General features: G+C 37.6%; 1 protein-coding gene and 1 long non-coding RNA gene across 2 annotated transcripts; both read left to right on the top strand.

Moving 5' to 3' along the window:
* Positions 1-6,173: 6,173 nt before the first annotated feature.
* On the top strand, positions 6,174-23,308 carry st6galnac5b (ST6 (alpha-N-acetyl-neuraminyl-2,3-beta-galactosyl-1,3)-N-acetylgalactosaminide alpha-2,6-sialyltransferase 5b). Its single transcript, XM_082187689.1, has 5 exons — positions 6,174-6,346; positions 7,198-7,371; positions 14,070-14,470; positions 21,352-21,459; positions 21,585-23,308. Exons 1-5 carry the CDS (start codon positions 6,332-6,334, stop codon positions 21,802-21,804), a joined length of 918 nt encoding a protein of 305 aa, XP_082043815.1. The 5' UTR covers positions 6,174-6,331; the 3' UTR covers positions 21,805-23,308.
* Positions 14,477-19,692, top strand: LOC309512217. Its single transcript, XR_014210926.1, has 2 exons — positions 14,477-16,079; positions 16,151-19,692. It is a non-coding gene; the product is annotated as an uncharacterized lncRNA (long non-coding RNA).
* Positions 23,309-23,825: the final 517 nt, after the last annotated feature.

The following is a 23,825-nucleotide window of genomic DNA, read 5'->3' as shown; positions in this document are numbered from 1 at the left end:
GTTCACTATTCTCCCACAATTCTGAATAGACAACTAATCAAAATAACATGTAATTTAGAGGTTATATTAAAATGTTAATTGCTGCACTCTATTTAAGTAGGCCTATTTATACTGATTCAATGAATGATTCAATGACTGATTCAATGAATGATTCAATGACTGATTCAATGACGAATTTTTAAACAGTTCAAATATATTTGTATTGTTTCTGTATCTTTAGTCTCTAAATATTTAGACTTTATTCTTGTAATTGTATATATATATATATTTTTTTTTTTTCTATGTTGCGGTTCAGGGCTTCCATGGTAGGTACAACAAGGTATTTGTTTCACGCGTGTTTGATGTAGCTATTGAAAGCATCATTTTTTGCATCTCGTTTCCTTTAAGACTGTAGTGTATAATATGCTGATGTGTTTATATGTTCATTTATGAATGCAGTTCTCACGGCGTAAACAAGACGAGCCAAAGAATTAAAACGCCCGTTTTAAGGATACGACCTGTCACCTGTGTTGTTGCGAAGAGAGCTACACCTTGTTCGGCAGCTTTACAGAGATTTACAGAGCCGAATCGTTGTCATTTAGGAATAAGAATGCGTGGGTGCTTGATCGAGATCTTTTACTGAATCGTGCAGCTCTTATCGAGTCAAGGAAAGGTTGCAAATTCAGAACCAAAAGCTATGACTTATCTACAACTTTTTGAAATGCTGTAAATATTTTATGTGAAAATTGACATTCAGAAAATAACAGGAAATTTGGTCCTCTGAAGCTTGAATTGATCTGATGTATAGCCTAGGCTATATAGGCCCATTTCTTTTCTTTTCTTTTTTTACTTAATTATTAAAAATGACAGTAAAAAAGTATAAAATACTATATATAGGTTACCAGTCATAAGCTTCATCATGTGACACTGAAGACTTTAGTAACGGCTGATAGAAATTCAGCTTGACCATCACAGGAATAAATTAAAATTTATTAAAAAAGAAAAGTAGTTATTTTAAATTGTAATAATATTTCACAATATTACTGTTTTTAATGTATTTTTCATCAAATAAATGCAGCCTTGGTGAACATAAGAGACTTCTTTCAAAAATATTTTAAAAAATTACTTATAATAACTTTTTTTTTCTACTTGTTTGCTTGGGGCAGTTGTGGCCTAATGGTTAGAGAGTCAGACTGGTAACCGGTAGGTTGCGGGCTCCCCGGGCACTGCAGCAAAAAAAAAAAAAAAAAAAGGCTTTGCCTACTGCTCCAGGTGTGTGTCTGTCCACGGTTTGCAGTGTGTAACTTGGACTAATTTGGATGGGTTAATTGTGGACAAATTCTGAGTATGGGTTACCATACTTGTCCTTCACATCATGTCACTGTTTAATAAAGTGCTGTGTGGTAGATTTTTCCTAAACCTAACTACCTGGATCTCGCCTACAATCGACGTCCCCTAACGTCTACAGTCAACGTTTAGTCTATCTAGGTCTCGTCTACAATCGACGTCCCCTGGACCTAACTTGTTCCCCTAACTAACTTGCTGCACAGCAATAATACACAGACTTCAGCAAATGTCCTTTAAATGCTTTAATCACGGCCGGGAGAGTTCTCAGACAAATTTCAGAGAGAATCCCACCAGCAAACAGGAATACAACAGTTTTTATAGAATAGGAGTATGGCGAAAATGACATGATACATTACATAATTTTCCTAATTTGATTGGTTCTTCATAGACAAACCCTTCTGTTACTAGGTAGAAGTAAACTCTAGACATCTGTTTAGTTTCATTTCCCTTACTTGTTATTTTTACACTCAAAGTTACAAGTTTTAGCCAAAAGGGAAACATACATTTAAAATTCAAAAGCATATGAATGTTGTTCCTGCAAGAAAAATAAATGTTAGTAATGATTAATTAAAAAATCCATCACAGCTGTCATGACTACTTTCATTCCATGCTATATTCATATTTAATAATTATTTTGTTAAACATTTCTTGCTGTTTTTTTTTTTTTTTTGCCTTCAGTGATTAAAACTGTTTAGGATTTCAGATTATTAAATAAACTCCTGAAACATATGCCTAGTGCGGCATTAGAGATAGCAAAGAGGCACAAAATCTGATTGCTGCTTTTTCAAGGCAGTAATACCAACTTTATGTGATCATTCTGAAAATATATCTGTCCATTCACTGGAAGAGCAGCGGTTCGTGACCTCATCAGAGAGGTAAGACTATTTAATTCAGATAAGCTTTAATTTTATGCCAAACACATCACCAACTATCTTCCTGTCACCACATCCTCAGCCTCAAGGAGTGATTTAATCAAATATACTAATGAGACAGACGGAAAGGCAAGCAAAATCTAATTCTCATTTGTCTCCAATGACAACAAACACTGAATCAATCCCCATCAGATGCCTTTGCCCTTTTCTAATTTTCACCCACGCTCAATGAAGGAAATTAGCAAATTTCATCCTGGGTACTCTAGAAGATCATTGGCTTCTTTTGATTCATTTGTTTTCACATACAAACAAGCCAGAGCATTCATTGTGAAATGATTCTTGGATCAAGAAAATAATGCTGAAGAATAACCAATCAGTTGAGTGAGTTGGATTAATGCATGTATCTTTCTGTTACCTCAACATTTAGAAAACACGAAATTAGTAATAATGTGAAGGAAAATATTATGCGTAGAACTCGTAAGACAACTCAAGAAATACATAATATAAAGGTAATTGTTACAATGATGGCAACTTCCTTCAAGATATTTACCTGAAATTAAGTAAATAATTCAACTCTAAAAATCACACAAATGTTTGCTTAGAATGAATACCCCATTTTTATTAAAGTATGGATTTATACATTAATATTGATGAGAAAGCATGGAAATTGTAAACTAATATTCTGCAGCATAACTATAGGCAGTATTCTTCAGTAGGTATATGTCATGTGCAACACAGATGTGGAATTCAATTCTTTGCAAAACTGAAGCACACAGCAAGACAGATCATAAATCACAATGTCTCATTTTCACATAATCAAAAGGTTGAGAGCAGTTATAAATCTGAAAAGTGAAGGATTGAGAAAGGATGTCAGATTTGAAAAATGTATATATGAAATACAAAAAAAGATGTATTTCTATTTCCGCCTAGTTCCGGACGAAAATTACACGCAGCTTCCAGCAAATCTCTGCTCCCGTGAGAATCTCTGCCACATTGCATGCCATTTTTAGAAGAGAAGATGGTATCTTTTACATCCAGGCCATTCGCCGGCGGTTTGGGATAGGCTGTTTTCTGTATGCTGAAACTGTTCACATTACTCTCATTCTTAGACACCGGCGCCGCCTCTCGTAGACCACGAAGTTAATGGTGTTGGTGACCCGTGACATCATGAAGATCCATATAGTGACAATGCATGTGATAGACTGAGAGCTGACTGTTAGATCACCAAAATAATGATTCTGATTTGGCATTTGGCATGGGAGAATTTTAGAAATCACAAGCATTATTTAATATGTTAGTCACTGCGCCCCTATAATAATAAAAAAAAAAGATGGATTATGATGGTTTCTTAAGTGACATCTCACATGACCTAAGGAAACTGAATTTGAGTTTGATGTATTGCAACCCTGAATTTCTCATCAATTAATGCACTGTAATAAATCGCTGAGGCCGAGTTTAAAAGCAAATGCATCAAAAACCATATATGCTGGTTTACCGTCTGCTGTATCAGTTTATGAAAGTGCCTGCCTACAGTATATGTTTTTTGAAAGCTCCAATTGATGTTCATACCGAAGGTTTCAGTGTCACTTTTTGATATGACCATAACATTCAGTGTCCTGTCCAAAGTTTCAAAGAGTAAGATGGTATTTTATTTTATTTTGTTTTAACAAGAATTATACATATCTGAACTCAATGCTTTATGATTTATGAGTCACACTAAAAATCATTCATGATGTGTCAGCCAGACCCAGACAGAAATATCAAATGACTACATATTACATGATTAAATATCATCTGCTGCGTACTGATGATCATTAAGGTATCGTATATCAAACCATCCCATTAATAGGACATAATGGAGAACTGAATTACAGTAATATCATCACAGAAATCATTCCTTACAAACAGTACTTTATTCCAGTTTGAAGTCCACCAAAGTCATATAAATTATTATTTTATTTTAATTTTTTTATAGGCTAAGGCATGAAGGGAATAACACGAAACTCGATTATTGTATTTTATTATTATTGTACATCAATACAATTTGAATTTTTTCCATTTACAAAACCTTTTACAATGATAACAAGAGTTTAATAAGATCCTAATTTGTGACTTTTTACTGTTACATTACCTGAACATTTTACAATATAAATGTTTTTTAAAAACATGGAAGTAGGCTACAGTGAAAATCCAATATAGTAGTATATATCAATGAGATAATACAGTAATAGGCTATAGCCTACTGTAGTCTAAAGAGGAGGAGTAGTGATCCATGGCCCTTAGTTCCTAACGTTTTTTAAACGGAAGTGCAGTGAAAATCCAATATACTATCTAATCCGCGTTTCCACTGTCGGGCCAGGGCCGGGCTAGGGCTAACAGCGAGCCGAGCCGGGCCAGTGGCCTCGGGCCTCAAGCAAGCACCGGGCTTGCGTTTCCACTGCCGGGCCATTAGCCCTGCAGCGCTGCCCTAAACCCCGCCCTTAACACGCCTTCCTGGATCAAACGTCATACAACCCCACCCATTTCAGCGGGAATTATGATGTTCATTCAGGCAGGAAGTTAGAAAACTTAGAATTTAAGAAGATAGCATGTATTAACTCACCGTCCGCGGCTGCCATAGTGTCCCGACTTGTCTCTCCACTAACAGATGGACGGTGACCCAGCACACCGTCCATCAAGTCGAACCATGGAAAGTTCCTTCTCTGGGCACCGCTTTGTCCATTGTGCGTTTTAATCGCCTTGTACTGCGCCCACAACTTTTTAATTTTTTCCCGAACTTGAAGCGTTGTTCACTGAATGCTTAGCTTAGCAAGTTCAGCAACGATGTATTTTATAACGTCCTCGTTTCTGCACAGAGGAAGCTCCCGAAAAAAAAGTTGCTTTATTTTATGATAGTCCGGTATAAAGAGACGAGACGTGGGCTACTGACAGATAAACATGACTGTGATAGCCTTTATGATTGGTCGGATTTCTTCAAGCGTATGTTTTTTTTTACTATGCGTATCTTCAAGCGTTTACTATGTTTACTATGGTAACGGTTAGCGCGCATAGTCTTTTGCATCACAAACACAAGGCATTCAAACATGAACGCGAGTTAAATTATTTTAAAAGTCTTTAATGCTGACAGAATCATCCGGCGCTGCCGTCTCTCGACTCAGGTATACTCCGCCTCTGTTCGTAACCACTCCTCTAGCCCGAGCTGGCCCGCTCTGGCCCAAGGTATTCGACGGGCCAGAAATCCTGGCCGTTGGCCCTGAGTAAGCCCCGATCAAGCCCCGGAAGTGACAGTGGAAACGCGACTGGCCCTGGCACGCACTAGCACGGCCCGGCCCTGGCCCGACAGTGGAAACGAGATAATACAGTAGGCTAAGCATTAGCAATAATAATAATTAATTAACTAGGTACTCAAAGCGCTTTACATGGAAGGAGGAATCTCCTCAACCACCACCAATGTGCAGCATCCACCTGGATGATGCGACGGCAGCCATATTGCGCCAGAACGCCCACCACACACCAGCTTACTGGTGGAGAGGAGACAGTGATGAAGCCAATCAGTATATGGGGATAATTAGGAGGCCATGATAGACAGAGGCCAAGGGGCAAATTTGGCCAGGATGCCGGGGTTACACCCCTACTCTTTTTCGAAGGACATCCTGGAATTTGAAATGACCACAGAGAGTCAGGACCTCAGTTTAACGTCTCACTGTAGACATGTAGACAACAGGAAATACATTGTAGGCTAGCCAAAAGTGGGGGAGTTTTGATAGTTCCTGGTTTTTAACTAACAAACCAATGTTTCTAAATGCTTTTAAATTATTTTAATCAATTTTGAATAATTTTAAATATTTTTTAATAGTAAATCATTTTTGTCCGTCAATAACTGTTAATGTTTTGCAAGGGATTGTGACTCGGCGTTCTTTAAGACCACGCGTGCGCACAGCGTGTGTGTGTGTGTGTGTGTGTGTGTGTGTGTGTGTGCGAGCGAATGACGACTCTAGATCTGAGTTCAGTGGAAGCTGGAGCTTCAGTGCGAAGAGAAAGATGTGTGATCGAGCTGTGGGTTTGTAAAGCTGCTGTCGGTGAGGCTGAATAACACGCCTGGACTAAACGGACCGAATTATACACTTCACAATATGAAGACGCGGACGGTAGCGCAAACTCTCTTTGACAATATTTAGAGTAACTTTAGCTGCCCTTACAAACATTTACCATGGTATATATAGTTTCCGTCACAGCGGACTTAGCCTGATACTATTTTGGTGGAAACTATGGCTGCCATTGTAAATTATTGTAAGATTACTACAAGTGCCCACATGGTTAATTTTTGATTAAACAAATATGTTTGGTGAGCACGTTTGTATGATGAAATTGATATGTATATAAATGCATCGTAATTTAAATGTAAAAACTTTGAGGTAGTTTTAAAAAAAATTTTGGGTTAATTACATTAGCCTACTTTCAGATTTTTCAAATGGCAAAATTATAAAACATTCATTTGGACTTCTTGCAATAAATTTACACTGTAATATCGCAATTAAATTGTTCTTTAAGATAAAATGTAACCCTAAATATTATCTGTATTATCTATGCTTTATTATTTATGCAATTTTTTTGAAACACACTAGCTGTTCATTCAGTCCATTGAACTCATTCCATTGTAAAGCTATATGTAACAGATCTTTTTCTTTTTTTTTTATAAGTTTTTTGGCAGTTGTTTATCATTTAATCATGTGTCTTGCAGTGTAGCTTGTTCTGAGCCTTAAACAAAACCCACCATTACCTGACATGTTTGAATTTACAACTAATGGCTAGTCATTTCGGTTGTCTTCTTGGCACTGAATGTACTGAGAGTTTTTATTTGATATATAGGCCTAATACGCATATTCACCCAACATTTCATTCATGCCTCAAAATGATCCTTTTTATTTACTGAACCATAGATGGAGGATAATCTGAGCATCCTTGATAAAAAATATTGTTCTTTTTCCTCTTGTTTCAGCGTCATGGGATCACATTGATTGGTTTTGTGACCGTGCTTACAAGCTTATTATTCTTGTACAGCAGTTCTACCGACACATCTGAAGATCAGATTCAATCAGATGGACATCAGATGAACGTTCTCAGTCAGCAAACATCCTACCTAGAAGGTTACAGCAGCATCATTGATCATAAGGTGACTTACTTACTTTAGGTCTGTAAAATGCTATCAAGCACTAAAATGATTAACATGGCACTTTAAAACGAAAAGTTTCTAGATATTCCTTTTTCCTGGGGATTTAACAGTTTGTTTTTTCCTTTGAATGTTGAATTTGATGACCTCAGTCTGTTCTTTATATCCTCAATTTTATATGGAGAAGAGCTCCAAAATGTCGTTTTTTGTGTGTAAATGTTAACATGTGGATTTATTTTTTATTTTTATTTAAATCTATATTCTAACTCTTAGACCAGGCTGTGGTCTCCTATTCTTTACCTTTGCAAAAAAACGTCATTGTCCCTAGAATTGAAATTTTGCTCACTAATGTATAAACCCATTAAATCGTCTTTGAAAACGTCAAGACATTTGGATGTTAACTTAAACGTGAAGAATAACGGCACTGTGCAGTATCCTTACATTTTTTGTTTTGACGCATTTGCATTTTTCCTTAGTTGTCAAATAATATCCTCATACTGATACGCATTATTATATTGGCACTGGCATTTATGATATGCAGTGCACAATAATATTCAGAAGACTTGACCATTTTTCTTTCTTTCTGTTATTTTTTGGTCTTCTGCCTCTGCAGTTTTTCATGATAAATCAGGTGCAGGCTGTTAAAGCCTTTTAAATTACACTATCCAGTGATCCTATCATTTCTACCTTCACCCCTGATCAGATAATGTGGAAAGCTGCAAGCAGGTGTTTGTCAAGCTTTGGCCTCATCTTAAGGCGTTGTAATCACCAGAACTATCAAGGATGTAAATCTGCCTCTCAGTTCTCTCTTTCAGTTCTCTTTCTCAGTTCTCTCTCTCTCTCTCTCTCTCTCTCTCTCTCTCAGTTCTCTCTCTCTTTCAGTTCTCTTTCTCAGTTCTCTCTCTCTCTCTCTCTCTCTCTCTCTCTCTCTCTCTCTCTCTCTCTCTCTCTCTCTCTCTCAGTTCTCTCTCTCTTTCAGTTCTCTTTCTCAGTTCTCTCTCTCTCTCTCTCTCTCTCTCTCTCTCAGTTCTCTCTCTCTTTCAGTTCTCTTTCTCAGTTCTCTCTCTCTCTCTCTCTCTCTCTCTCTCTCTCTCTCTCTCTCTCTCTCAGTTCTCTCTCTCTTTCAGTTCTCTTTCTCAGTTCTCTCTCTCTCTCTCTCTCTCTCTCTCTCTCTCTCTCTCAGTTCTCTCTCTCTTTCAGTTCTCTTTCTCAGTTCTCTCTCTCTCTCTCTCTCAGTTCTCTCTCTCTTTCAGTTCTCTTTCTCAGTTCTCTCTCTCTCTCTCTCTCAGTTCTCTCTCTCTCTCAGTTCTCTCTCTCTCAGTTCTCTCTCTCAGTTCTCTCTCTCTCTCTCTCTCTCTCTCTCAGTTCTCTCTCAGTTCTCTCTCTCTCTCTCTCTGTTCTCTCTCAGTTCTCTCTCTCTCTCTCTCTCTCTCTCTCAGTTCTCTCTCTCAGTTCTCTCTCTCTCTCTCTCTCTCTCTCTCTCTCTCTCTCTCTCAGTTCTCTCTCTCAGTTCTCTCTCTCTCTCTCAGTTCTCTCTCTCTCTCAGTTCTCTCTCTCTCTCAGTTCTCTCTCTCTCTCTCTCAGTTCTCTCTCTCAGTTCTCTCTCTCTCTCTCAGTTCTCTCTCAGTTCTCTCTCTCTCTCTCTCAGTTCTCTCTCTCAGTTCTCTCTCTCAGTTCTCTCTCTCAGTTCTCTCTCTCTCAGTTCTCTCTCAGTTCTCTCTCTCTCTCTCTCTCTCTCTATCTCTCTCTCTCTCTCTCTCTCTCTCTCTCTCTCTCTCATCTGTATTTTGTCACTGAGGATTTGATTTAACACTGTCCTAACTGTTATTGCTATTTACTCTCTGGGTGTTTAAATGCACATATAGTTTTATGTATAGGGATTAAGAGATTATTACACACTTATTACTCGTGTAAGTATATAGGATGACATGTTTTGGTCGTTAAAGGGCTAGTTCAGCTCTGCATCATTTACTCACCCCCCCATGTGACTTTCTTTCTTATGTGGAAGATAAAAGGACATTTGTGATGAATGTTCACAGAGCTTTTCTCTATAAATTGAAAGTGGATCGGGACCGAGAAGTGTAATGCTCCAAAAAGAACAAAGAAGCACCAAAAGGCATCCGTATGCTCTATCTATATTCCACGGCTTCTGAAGCCATACAATAGCTTCGTGTCAGGAACAGAAGTAAATAGTTTAAGGAACATAGTTAGTATACTTGCTTGACAGTCATAGTCACCATTCACTTTCATTGTCTGGAAAAGAGCAGCTTGGACATTCATAAATAACCCACAAAGAAAGTGGTTTAGAAAGACATGAGGGTGAGTAAATTATGATAGAACGTACATTTTTGGTTCAACTATCCCTTTAATATGGGTGTGAATATAAAGCATCCTAATATAAAACATCTAAGATAACTGTTGTTCTTGTTAGTGAAAATCTTTTTTTATTTTTGACATCTTTGTCATATTTAGATTTGACCCTGACCTGTGCTCATCAAAGCATCTCTATCATACTTCTCACTGACAGACACAGCTCTCAAGTCTACCGGTTCTCATTAGTCGAAAGAGCACTCTTATCCGTGCTAATAAGAGCTCCAGGATTTAGAGACAGATTTTAATGAATACTGTGTGGAAGTAATTTTGTAACAGTCAGAAGCTGAAGATTTGCTCGTGTTAGTGTAAATGAATAGCCAGTGTAGAAGATAGCTAAATGAACATGGCCAACAAGTCTTTATCGCCAAGGATTTTCAAACTATCAGGATTTTCAAACTATCAGTGGAAGGAAATGGTTTTTTCCAATTTCACCCTGAAGAGTAGCCGGAAAACATGCAGAGGATCTGTCTGATGAGAAAAGCTCATTTTGAATGGTGTGATGGCTATGATCCAATGTCAACCTACTTTTGGCATTTTAGTGAATGACTTAAGTCAGCTTTAAACACAAGATATGATGATTTAAATTGTTAGTTCACCCAAAAATGAAAATTCTGTCAGTAATTACTCACCCTCATGTTGTTCCAACCCTGTAAGACCTTCGTTCATCTTCGGAACACAAATTGAGATATTTTTGATGAAATCTGACAGCTGTCTCACTCCTCCATAGGCTTCTAAGGGAATGAAACTTGCTGGCCCAGAAAAGTTATTAAAGAGATCGTTAATATAGTCCAAGTGACTCCAGTGGCTCAGTCTTAAGTATATCAAGCGACGAGAATACTTTTTGTGCGCAAAAAACACAGACGCGCTGCGCAAAAACACTACGCTAACCAACTCGAGGCCCAGAGAGAAGGAAATGAATAGTGGAATAAAGTCGTTATTTTTTTTATTTTTTTTCGCACAAAAAGTATTCTCGTCGCTTGATATACTTAAGACTGAGCCAGTGTAGTCACTTGGACTATATTAACGATCTCTTTAATAACTTTTCTGGGCCAGCAAGTTTCATTCCCTTAGAAGCATTTGGAGGAGTGAGACAGCTGTCAGATTTCATCAAAAATATCTCAATTTGTGTTCCGAAGATGAACGAAGGTCTTACAGGGTTGGAACAACATGAGGGTGAGTAATTACTGACAGAATTTTCATTTTTGGGTGAACTAACCCTTTAAAGACTCCCTGTGTTGAAAATGAAGTTTTTAATGTTGTTTATATGTCTATGTGGGTTTTTTAATATGCTTAAAGACAAACCATGTGCAAATTCATAAGTCAACACCATTGCAGACTATATTCTTCTTAAAAACGCAGTTTGAAACTTCCCGTTTCCCACCGTCACAAACAAGTAACCAATCCCGTCAATGTGCTGGACAGGGCTTTTCCACAGTGAGCACAAGAACACCTTTGAGAAGGGACAGGAAATATTTTGATGTACTAAATGCCATGATTTTCAAACAACATGAGGTTCATAGCGTTTCTAACAATGCTGTTTTTTAGAAGGCATCTGACTTTGAGATGGGCAAACGGGAACATGGCTTGTGTAATGTTAGCAACACATTATTAGCTGTTACCGTTAGCTGTTATAATCAATTATCGTTATTTGTACGTCTTTGTAGAAAGCGATACATAAAACGCATCACCATTCTGATACATCGACTTGTAGATGACCCTGTATAATTTCCACTTGCCATTGTTGTAGCGTTTACTACAGTTGACCGAGTGGATCAGTTAGTCAGAGCTGGGGTGAGTGAGTGGAGGTGGGGACTAGTTTACATATTCATGGATCCGCGTATACTTAAGCAAGGCACCTAACCCCTTATCGCTCCCCGGGCGCCACACAAAGGCTGCCCGCTGCTCTGGGTGTGTGTATCCACGTTTTCAGTGTGTGTGTGTGTTAACTACTCACTACTCTGCTCCTAATGTGTGTGCATTAACTTGGATGGGTTAAATGCAGAGGTCAAATTCCAAGTATGGGTTACCATACTTGGCCGTCACGTGTCACTTTCACTTTTACTTAATGAAGCAAGTGTAGTTACATTCAAGCTATTTTAAGACATGAAGAAATTATTTTCACAGGGAAAAAACATTTAAATACATCATTCTGATTATCAAAGATGAGTTTTAAGGAATGAAATTATTGACTGCAGGGGACTTAAATAAAATATTGGATATTTAATTTATTAATTTCCCCTATTTTTACATTTAGATCACGTTTGCCAAGATCTAACATTTAAAGTTACTCTTCAAAAACACAAATGTTTGAATAACACTTAATCTGTAGCAAATCTGAGAAGTAATATAAATTCTTTATACTGTACATTATAATGTTGTGTTGCCTATATTCACGTGTAGTATTTAAATTCAATATCGGCCATCAGTTATCAGCCATAACTTTAATAACTATTTTATCGATATGGTCCAAAATATTTGAAATAATCTGAATTGGCCTGAATCTAACCTTTTTCCTCAGAAAGTTTCTCAGAAAGAGAGCGGGAGATTGCTGTTAGAGTAATTATGATCATATGTCCCACTGGAGAGAGCTTAAGAATGAGGATGTTAATGAGGGAATAATAAGTGTGGATGGTTATTTACTGGGCCTGATTTGTGTTCTCTCCTCTGGGCTATTATCTCCTTGGAAACGACCCTGTTTATCACAGCAGAAGAAATCTAATAGAGTCTCGACAGCTAACAGACAAAGATACCCGCATAGGGAAAGGGCTGTCTGAGGGCGTACGGCTTCACATGCATAATCTTACATAGTGACAGGTCTGTAACATTACACATAATGAAATCGCCCCTTTTGTCTTGAGGTCAGATAAATGAAATTAATTATTTTAGCTCAACTATAAAATGAATTAAGCTTATTTTGCATAAATATAAAGTGCTGTGCATCATATTTAGATGGAACATGTTTGTAAATTAGGTCAACTGTTTGTATTTACTGGAATATTGATAAAAAATACCAGATTTTTGGTTAATTAAATGGAATCTGGATTCATGTTGAACATGTTTTGAGTTGTATGGTGTACTAGTTTTTAAGTAGAGTTTGTATAGGCTCTAGATAGACTAAGGCAAGTCTGTCTCTTAAATGAAGGTTCAGAATGCTTTCCCTCGAATCTGTTCTCGTGGGTTTGTTCAATGGTTTAGTGTTGATTATACTGGAGGGATTCAATAATGGAGCTAAAGGTAACAATGAAGGTAAAGAGAGTCTTTGTGGACCAGGCACTTTGATCTGTTCTGCCCTTTCAATGTGTTTCCATGCATTCATTTGCCAGTGATCTCATTTAAATGTATGTAAATCATTCACTCACCATAGGTTTATCCTTTTCTATTTTTTGGCTTTCATAATTGTAGCATTTCATAATAGTAGCTTTTAAAAATAATATAAAATGATGTGCAAGTTTTCAATTTCTAAATTAAAGTCATTTTGATATTTAGTGTGGGTGGTCGATTTAAAAATATCTTGGTAGTTTAACTGTCTGGAGGTAAAAGGAAAAAAGTTCATTATAAGTCTGAAAGTCTTGAAAAAAAGAAATGTTGTTCCGTGTAGTTTGGCTAAATCTTTTATTGTAATTTATTTGAAAATATAAGCAGTGAAGCAATTTTGCAATTCAATTTATTTCAAATGATGTCAAGTCAAGTCAAGTATATTTGTATAGCGCTTTTCACAATACAGATTGTATCAAAGCAGCTTCACAGTATTAAATTAAAATAATACAACAAAGTTTGTTTCAAGAGGAATTTATTGATTGATAAAATTAAATTAAATATCCCCAAAATATCCCCAACTGAGCAAGCCAAAGGCAACAGATAAAGACAACAGATGTCTTCCAAATAAAAGTCTGTCTGCTATATCCAACATGCAGGATGCAATATAAATTAATCATATTAATATTAATAATAAATATTTTGACCTTTTTATGAAACGGCAGTTTTTGTTTAGGAAATGGAGTAAGAAAATGACTCAGAAAACATCTTTATATCTCAAAAACACATTTTTGCTTTTTAACTTAGAATTTTGAAAATTGAAGAAGGAAAAAAAAAATCAATAATTTTTTTATATATATTTGCAAAACAATTTTAGTTAACTCGTGTGTATTCAAGATGCAAGGGAAATATTTTAGTACTTTAACCACTTGAAATGTTTTAGTTATTAGATCAAACTTTTTGTAGAAGAAAATGAATGAATGAATGTTTTTCAAAAGTGTATGAAACCAACTTGAATTTATTATATTGTGTACATGACAACTCAAACTTCTCATCATTGTCTCCATCCTCAGCCTCTTAGGATGCATTGCAGAAGTTGTGCCTTAGTAACCAGCTCAGGTCACATGACAGGAAGTAATCGAGGTGCAGAGATTGATCATAAGGAGTGCGTCATCCGTATGAACGATGCCCCGACAAAAGGCTACCAGAGTGACGTGGGCCAGCGGACGAGCCTGCGTGTGGTCGCACATTCCAGCATGCAACGTGTACGAAACCGCCTTGAGCTGCTCAACACCAACCAGGACACCTACTTTGTCTTCTGGGGGCCCGGAAACTACATGCGACGAGACGGCCTCGTCTACAACAACCTGCGCCTGATGAAGCAGGCGATGCCTAAACTACAGGTGTATGTCATCTCACAGTTGAAGATGTTGCAGTTTGATGAGCTTTTTAAGAAGGAAACAGGAAAAGACAGGTGAGGATCTTTTTTTTTTCTTTGTGTTAGTTAGTTTACATAATTTTGTTAGTTTTCCAGGGGATGTAAATTGAAGCACGGTGGATTATTAGTGCCATCAAAGCAGGACATTTATTATATCTCTTGATTTTGTACCACTTGCTGCATATTATAACACTGTTGAAACTATACAATTTATTTTAAAATTCCTTATTTATATGTGGAAGTATATCTCAGCAAAATATTAATTAAACTAGGGTATTATTGTATTTGTAAAACCAAATTGGCAAATACAAATATTTAAATGACTAAGATTAATGAATGGATGGATGAATGAAATGTTATCATGTCTCTTGATTTTGTACAATTTGCTGAAAAATACTGTAGAAACTATACCGCATGTTATAATTTATTTCTGTGTGGAAGTACATCACAGCAAAATATTGGATCAACTATATTATTATTGTATTTGTTAAATCAAAATAGCAAGTCATTTTTTATTTTTTATTATTGACTAGTTACAATAGATTGATAGAAAGTTGATCAGCTAATGTATCCGCGTTTTAATATGCCTCTGGTCATAGAGCTTTATAGATGAATGCCGAGGCTTAGAATAGGGTAGAATCTGTGATCTCAGACCCAGTTCGTTTGCTGGCTTCCATGGCTGGCAAACCAGGGTGTCGGAATACTATTGGGTAAATTGTCAGTGGCGGAATCACACAGACCAAAACAAAAACAGACATTCCGACACAGAACGTACATTCCACAATGCACAAGTAGAATAACTGGCTGTAGAAGTGTTTTTCAGAGAAACAAATATGTGAACTTACAGTAGCATGTTTCCTAAATATCTGCAAACATATTATGGTATTTTGATGCTTTAGTACAGTCAAAAAACTACATACAGCACCTTTAACTCTGAACATTAAAACTGGGGTTGGAGGAAAATATTTTAATATTCTCAAACGATTATACACATGACCATTAATCATTAATCTTTTAAAGAGAGAGGTGGAAGTGTAACTACTAATTCACTGCGGGAGGGTTTGTCGACTAATGTGCAGACCACCAGAGCCTGCTGGAGGGTTGATATCGCTGGCCCACAGGGCACACAGCTTGGCATCAGTGCAGATTAAGGGTTAGTACAGGATCAGTGCCAGCTGGAGACAGCTGCCAGCTGGGATGTACCCAATCAGACACAAACTGCTCAGGGCAAAACACTCACATGTTCTTAAACTCTTGGCTTTTTTTCTGTCAGTTTGTGGACATTTATTCTCTTTTATCTGATTAGGCTGTGTATCACCAACAATGTCACGATATGACACGCATCACGATACTAAAGCCATGATACGATACGTATCACGATACTGAAGCCTGGACTGTCATCGCCAGTGGCCCATGCATATCGACTGTCACTAAAAATCAGTGGTAAAACGTGAGGAAATGCTAGTTTTTTTTTTATAGCTGACAAAGTTAAAGTCTAATGAAATACACTGACACCTTATTTTTGTCCTTTCAAAAGTAACTGAATGCCCTGCTACATATATTAGCCTACAGTAATCATAATTGTATTTAAAACATATAAATATACATGCATATGTATAATTATGTCATTATAAAATATATATTTGTTTATATACACACTATAAATGCATATATTTGAAAATAATTATAAAAAATGTGTGACATAGTGACAGACAGAAATTTGCACAAATTAAGCATACGTTCCATACAATTGAGGTATTATCGAAATATCAAAATTTTAATAACGAGTGATTATTTAACAAAGGGCAAGTAAAACGGTCAGGGTTACATTTTACACACACACACACACACACACACACACACACACACACACACACCTCTGAAGCGATAGAAAAGTCCTCGGGACCGCATCACTCGCAAGACGAAACCTGCATTGGTGTACAAGGCCGAAGTCCACCATTCTCCAGTTGAATGGTTGCTTTCTACACACACAGTTTAGATGTGTCCGCGGTTGATGGCTAACCAACCGCCCGCAGCCAGAGTCTCGCGGGGAAAGAAGATCATTTTGCGTGCTTTTGTCTGTAAAAGCGATATAATCCGCGAAAAATAACTTTTGTTACTCGCGAGCTGTTTGTGAGGCGGCTTTACTCTATGCACGCAGAGAAAACAATATCTCATAGAGCACGCGAGCAGTGAATAGTTTAAAATCGCTTGAATGTTTGAACTGGCAATTTAAAAAGACGTGCAAATGGTAGGCTACACTTTAGTCACGATGCACTGGTGGCCCTATTGTGCAAGTGAATTTTCCGTTATGTCCGACTCCTAAACCTGAGAGTGTAGTATCGCCGCCTGCAGCGCTTGATGCTTGATTGCGCACCCTATTTTGAGAGACGAGGAAAAAAAAAAACTCGCAATCCCGCGCCGAAATTCGAGCCCTGAATTGGCTACATTCAAAAGCACAACAGTGAACAGTATCGATACGGCAGCCGCTGTCGATACGTGCATCGTCAGGAGTTTATGACGATGTGTCGATATTCTGAGCACAGTCCTTGATTATATCGCTAATATCTCCATCTCCTATTGTGAGTCATTCAATGGAACTAAAACGTGATGCTGAAAATGTTTTTTCCTCAAAAATCGAAACATGTTTCCAAATGCGTGTGGATTTCAGCATTGTGTAATGCAGTCACTCATAGCTACCCATGGTAACACAAATACGTAACTGTTACGTAACTGCAACGTAATCTGGTGACCAAACTTTCGTCGTGACAACCGGAAAAGTGAAATTCCCAGATACGTTGCTACAACGTAACTTTGTGACGTTACCAGTTAGTAAGCACGACGTTGTGACAACGTAACTTTGAATTTCATATTTCATATAATAAATTTTTCAATTGTAGTTTTTTCAAAATGCGTCTGAAATAATAAACTAAGTGCAATGATTTTTTGATAGTCTACATATCGATTCTGAAAAATCTGAAACGATTTCAATAGCCTACTCATTTGCCGCGTAATAAATACAAGATACCAGCTAGCTGGCTGTCTCTCATCTCTCGGACAGCGTTTTGACACACAAACCCTCCTCCCCTCACTCACTTGTTTCATTTGCGTCATTTGAATATTGTTGGTGTTACAAGACTTAAATTTCAGCCTGGGATTGTGCGTATTGCGCATAAAAAATATTATTGCGCTTAAACAGTCAAATACAGACAAAAATAATGTCAATACCGGTCTTGGTGAGTGAGTGTTCACACAAATGTTTTAAGTGAACGTAAACAGTGGATCCAAGCATCAGGTCTTAAAGCTGCCAAATTATGAGGTAATATTACAAATATATATATTTCCCCATGATATCGATGTCAAAATTGTGGCCAGTGAAAATGTTGAATAGCTTGGGAAAACCACTAGCCACAGTGGCTGGTGAGCAAAAAAGTTAATGTCTATATATATATATATATATATATATATATATATATATATTAGAGGTGGGCATAGATTAATTTTTTTAATCTAGATTAATCTAGATTAATTTTGAAATTAATCTAGATTAATCTAGATTAAAATGGCTCATTTGAATTCTGCCGAAGGCATTCAGAATATGTGTGCTACCCAAATAATGACTATAAAAGTAAGTCTTTGAGAACGGGTTTCTCAAGCCAGGTGGCGCATTAGACCAGGGGCTCATCTCCTGTTTCCAAAATGCATCACAAACTGCTTGAGAAAGCTGTTCTACTCATAGACTGTAAAAGGTTACTACTGTACTGTTACCGTCCGTAGGCAACATTAGGTAGGCCTATGTTATTATCAACTACTATAGGCTATCAATTAGGGATGGGCGATATGGCCTAAAATCTATATTGTGATATACATTGCAGCCTCTTGCGATAACGATATACAGTATATTATAATAAAACCATTTCAGAACAGATTACACAGACCCATGCTAAACAACTGCTAAATGTTTTTTTTTTTAAAGGGTGTATGTAGTTTTGAGAACATATATTGTGCAAAACTGTAAGTATACAACATAATTTTGCAGATAAATAAAATTTAAGTACACTAGCTGCAGAGACTTAAGTAGGTCTAATGTTTATTATGGCTTGGAGCTTATGAAACCCCAAATTTAAAATTAGAATATTGTCTAACTGATGTCTTTTCAGTTAAAAAGAAACACAACAACGATTCTTAAAATCGAGATTATGAGCTACACCACTAAGATATATTGGAATGGGAATAATACGCGCGCGCTGGTATTCAGTGATATCATGTTTCGTTTTGAATTTGAGGTGGTCGAACGGATTAGTCGTGTGTTAACTTACCGAACTGTTACCCCACACACTCTGTATATAGTTTGCTGCTGCTCGTCTGACGGCTTAAACCCGAACCAAGTCCAAATAATGGATGTGGCACCGATCTTTTTCACCAGCTTTCACTTTCAGCCGTGTTTACTTAAGATGACGACGAATATGCGTTGCAGCCGGGTTTACCTCGCGGCCGCGGGTAGATTGCGTCATCATAGCTTGTGTAGTATAGAGCCATCTCCCAACCCAACTTGGAGAATAGATTAACGGCGATATTTTTTTTATCGCGCGATAAGAGTCTCGCGTTAACGCAGCACGTTAACGCCGATAACGGCCCACCACTAATATATATATATATATATATATATATATTAGAGGTGGGCATAGATTAATTTTTTTAATCTAGATTAATCTAGATTAATTTTGAAATTAATCTAGATTAATCTAGATTAAAATGGCTCATTTGAATTCTGCCGAAGGCATTCAGAATATGTGTGCTACCCAAATAATGACTATAAAAGTAAGTCTTTGAGAACGGGTTTCTCAAGCCAGGTGGCGCATTAGACCAGGGGCTCATCTCCTGTTTCCAAAATGCATCATAAACTGCTTGAGAAAGCTGTTCTACTCATAGACTGTAAAAGGTTACTACTGTACTGTTACCGTCCGTAGGCAACATTAGGTAGGCCTATGCTATTATCAACTACTATAGGCTATCAATTAGGGATGGGCGATATGGCCTAAAATCTATATTGTGATATACATTGCAGCCTCTTGCGATAACGATTTACAGTATATTATAATAAAACCATTTCAGAACAGATTACACAGACCCATGCTAAACAACTGCTAAATGTATATTTTTTTTAAAGGGTGTATGTAGTTTTGAGAACATATATTGTGCAAAACTGTAAGTATACAACATAATTTTGCAGATAAATAAAATTTCAGTACACTATAGCTGCAGAGACTTAAGTAGGTCTAATGTTTATTATGGCTTGGAGCTTATGAAACCCCAAATTTAAAATTAGAATATTGTCTAACTGATGTCTTTTCAGTTAAAAAGAAACACAACAATGATTCTTAAAATCGAGATGATGTGCTACACCACTAAGCAAGGCTGGATTAGTACCCCCAGGGGCCCCTGGGCACTGAAGCTCACTGAAGCCCCTACCTGACAACCACACCCTCCAAAGGAACACACACCAGGTGTGGGATTTAACATGCCAATCACTATTTATCAAAAGCTGAATGACTAGTTCACAAGACAATGATACGAAATACATTTTTCTGAAAAGTATGGCTGCACGATTTGGGGAAAATGTCATATTGTGATTATTGAGGTCAATATTGCGATATGCGATTGCGATATAGTAAACAAATGGTTTCATGAGTTAACTTGCTTATTTCTCAAGTAAAATGCACACACAGATTAGTGATAATGCTGAAATTTGTAGCCCATTTCTCAACTCAAACTAGAAACAACAACTAAATGCACTGTGTTTTCAAATTAAAATAAATTCAATATTGTTATTTGTCTCAATAATACAAGAGTTAAAAATAAATGTCATATTTACCTGTGCCTGTCAAACAGGTAGACCTAGGACATATACCGAAATTGTCAAACTGCACTGCATAAATTATAAATTAAATATAGACTAATCCTTATTATAGCAAAAAAAATAAAAAAATAAACTTTAGTCAACAGCAGTGAGTCATTTTCTCTGTTCTTTTTGTTCTTTGATTAACTTTACTGACAGAAAGCTTTATTGGCTGCTGTCTCTTTAAGACCAGCTGACGGAGACGCGGCTCTCGCACGCGCCTCATTCTTTCACAACTCTTGACGTTCATCATAAGACAGCTCTTATGTTATGAAGATACTCGACAAAACGGACATTTTGGCATAATTGTGTGTGTTATTGTAAGTTCAAGCACGAAAGATAACTGTATTCTGGCGTGCTGTCTGTGCGCACGATACAGGCGCGCGCGCGTCTTTCTGTGTCTGTGTGTGTGTGTGTCACAGTCAGACTTTTGTCTTGTCGCACATGAATTGTTTAAAAGCAATTTTAACAATTGCTTTTAAACAATGGTGCCCCTGCTTTTAAACACGTGCCCCTGGGCACGTGCCCAGATTGCCCATATGGTAGATCCGGCCCTGCACTAAGATATATTGGAATGGGAATAATACGCGCGCGCTGGTATTCAGTGATATCATGTTTCGTTTTGAATTTGAGGTGGTCGAACGGATTAGTCGTGTGTTAACTTACCGAACTGTTACCCCACACACTCTGTATATAGTTTGCTGCTGCTCGTCTGACGGCTTAAACCCGAACCAAGTCCAAATAATGGATTTTGCACCGATCTTTTTCACCAGCTTTCACTTTCAGCCGTGTTTACTTAAGATGACGAAGAATATGCGTTGCAGCCGGGTGTACCTCGCGGCCGCGGGTAGATTGCGTCATCATCTCCCAACCCAACTTGGAGAATAGATTAACGGCGATATTTTTTTTATCGCGCGATAAGAGTCTCGCGTTAACGCAGCACGTTAACGCCGATAACGGCCTACCACTAATATATATATATTAATCACAGCTACATAGATGTCCTCTTTCTCTTCAGGAAAAGGTCCAATTCATGGCTCAGCACGGGTTGGTTCACCATGGCAATCGCTATGGAGGTTTGTGACAGAATCGATGTCTATGGCATGATTCCTCCTGAGTTCTGCAAGTGAGACTTTCTGTTTGATATTCACCATGATGCTGTTAGATCACTCTTTGGTTTAACATGATTTAATTCAAACTTCATTGCATTTTGGTGGTTTATGACAGATTCAAATATGCATGTCTTCTCAGGTCTCCCAAGCCCTCAGTGCCGTATCACTACTACGAGCCTGCAGGGCCGGATGAATGCACCATGTATGTGTCCCACGAGCTGGACCGGCATGGCAGCCACCATCGTTTCATCACAGAGAAACGTGTCTTTGCCAACTGGGCACGTATGTTCAACATATACTTCCATCAACCTGAATGGAGACCGGCGCCCGTCGCAGAGAACAGCATAGACTCCTCCTGAGGAACTTTGTGTTGTTTTTAGGACTCTGAACCTGTTGGACACTGTGTGTTCTTTTGAGGACAAATGAATGTTTTAACTTAAACATTTTAACTTGAAAACATTATGACTTATACTGTTCTTTCTAGAGGATTGAAACATCAAGAACAACTTTATACAAGGTTCAATAGAACGCGTGAGCTCACTAGGGAATACCAATATGGCGGCGCGGTGGCTTCACTGTTTATGACGTCATGAGCTATCCAGTCATTCTATATAGATCAGCGTGTTTATCTCTTAAATTAAGCTGTAAATGTAGATTAATGCTAATTATATTGTGATGTTCTCAGTAGTTCTAGTCTTTCCTCTAAATCAGAGGTTCCCAGACCATTTCATGGCAATTCTATGACTATTTTACGTTTGGTGGCTAATTCATATGAATTCGTTTCAAATGATCGTATGTTTTTGTACGATCAGCTTTAGGGGCTCCACACATCTATGACATTGCTGGAACTTCAAAAGATTTTTCTATGGCATCACTGAAACTTTAAGTCTGCAGCAGTTTTCAATCTGAGGAAATAAGTGGGTCGCACATAGTCTGAGAATGGTGGTGCATTCATGCTAGGTCATAAATATGAAAAATACAAGTTCTCTAATTTAATTAACAAGTATGTTGGTAGCCATAACTTGTATTTGGGTCATAGTTCAAAAGACTAGCAAACTTGGGTGTATTTTGTGTGAATAAGAATGACAAATCTTTTGACGGATCCTTCACACAATCCGTCAACTCAATCTCACGGGAAAAATAACTATGAAGTGGTGATTTCATATAAATTCATACTGTAAATTGTTTGAAAATGTAAATTTTTTAGAAAGAAGTATGAAGGTCCTACCCTAAACCTAACCGCCCCTCGGAAAACATTTTGTGAGCAAATGCAAAGTTTCTCCGGGGATCGCTAAAGCATTGAAATACATGCTGGCTTCTCGTGCAATCGTAATTATCGTAAATTCTAGCTTCCTAGTTCAAAAAATTGGACATGAACACCCTCTCAAGTAAAACTTTGAATGCAATGAGCTCGTAATCACAACTTCAGAAGTGGGAAATAGGACATTTCTGATAGCATGTGAAGGCAGCAATAATATTTCCCCCAATTCCATATTTTTTCCATCATCATATCCCTGTAGGGCAGGGGTGGCCCTCGAGATCCACTTACCAACAGGGATTAGCTCAAACCCTGATCAAACTGACTCAACTTCCTGTAGCTTTCTAGTAATCCTGAAGATCTTTAGCTTGTGTAGATGTGTTTGATTAAGGGATCCCAAGGGGCCAGCATTTAGGGGCTTTGTATTGAAGACATTTTGAGTTCTGTGGTTCTTTTGTAAACCTGTACTTTTGCTTCAAAGAACCAAGGAGGCCTTTTCTTCTCTGTTAGCAAAATGGTACCTGTAACCAGTGCTAAAATGTATACATGCAAACCGTAAATGTAAAATCAAGAACTTTCTAATTGTGATAAAATCTCAAAAACCATGTGTGTCAAAAAAGTTCTTTGCTGAATTTTGTCACATTAATCAATTATATTGGAGTTTCCAACAGATATGTTTTACACAATCAAATGCTAAAACATTCCCTCATATTAACCCCTGTGGTCTTTACTGTTCTCCCCACAACAGTGAGCCAAAACTGCCAACTCTGACCATGACAGCATGAGTCATGACCTTTACAGTGAGAGAGAGAGAGAGAGAGAGCTGTCTTTTTTCTTTTTACAATTCCGCACTGCTCTTCCTTCAATTCCCATTATAAAGGTTGTGTGAGAGTGTATTGACTTGCTACCTGCAACGTTGTTCATTTTGCCTTTACAGCTGGAGGTTGGGGCACAATGTGGAATGCTAATAGTGTGACATTCTGTGTTCTTGCTCAGGCTTATGGGAACTGCTCTGGTCTAATAGGATATCACTCTATGAGTTCTGCTTATTCGCAGTGGTCGGCGAATGTGCCTAGCACAACAACGACTGTCCCTCAGGAAGTCTAGGGAAATTGAAGGGCT

Source organism: Leuciscus leuciscus, assembly GCF_965113295.1.
Source record: "Leuciscus leuciscus genome assembly, chromosome: 13".
NCBI classification, from domain to species: Eukaryota; Metazoa; Chordata; class Actinopteri; order Cypriniformes; family Leuciscidae; genus Leuciscus; species Leuciscus leuciscus.
This window is presented reverse-complemented; position numbering and strand designations above follow the sequence as displayed.

Coding starts and splice junctions, on each gene's coding strand:
- st6galnac5b (XM_082187689.1), top strand. Junction 14,471..21,351: donor AAGGAAACAGGAAAAGACAG/GTGAGGATCTTT, acceptor CTTTCTCTTCAG/GAAAAGGTCCAATTCATGGC. Junction 21,460..21,584: donor ATTCCTCCTGAGTTCTGCAA/GTGAGACTTTCT, acceptor ATGTCTTCTCAG/GTCTCCCAAGCCCTCAGTGC.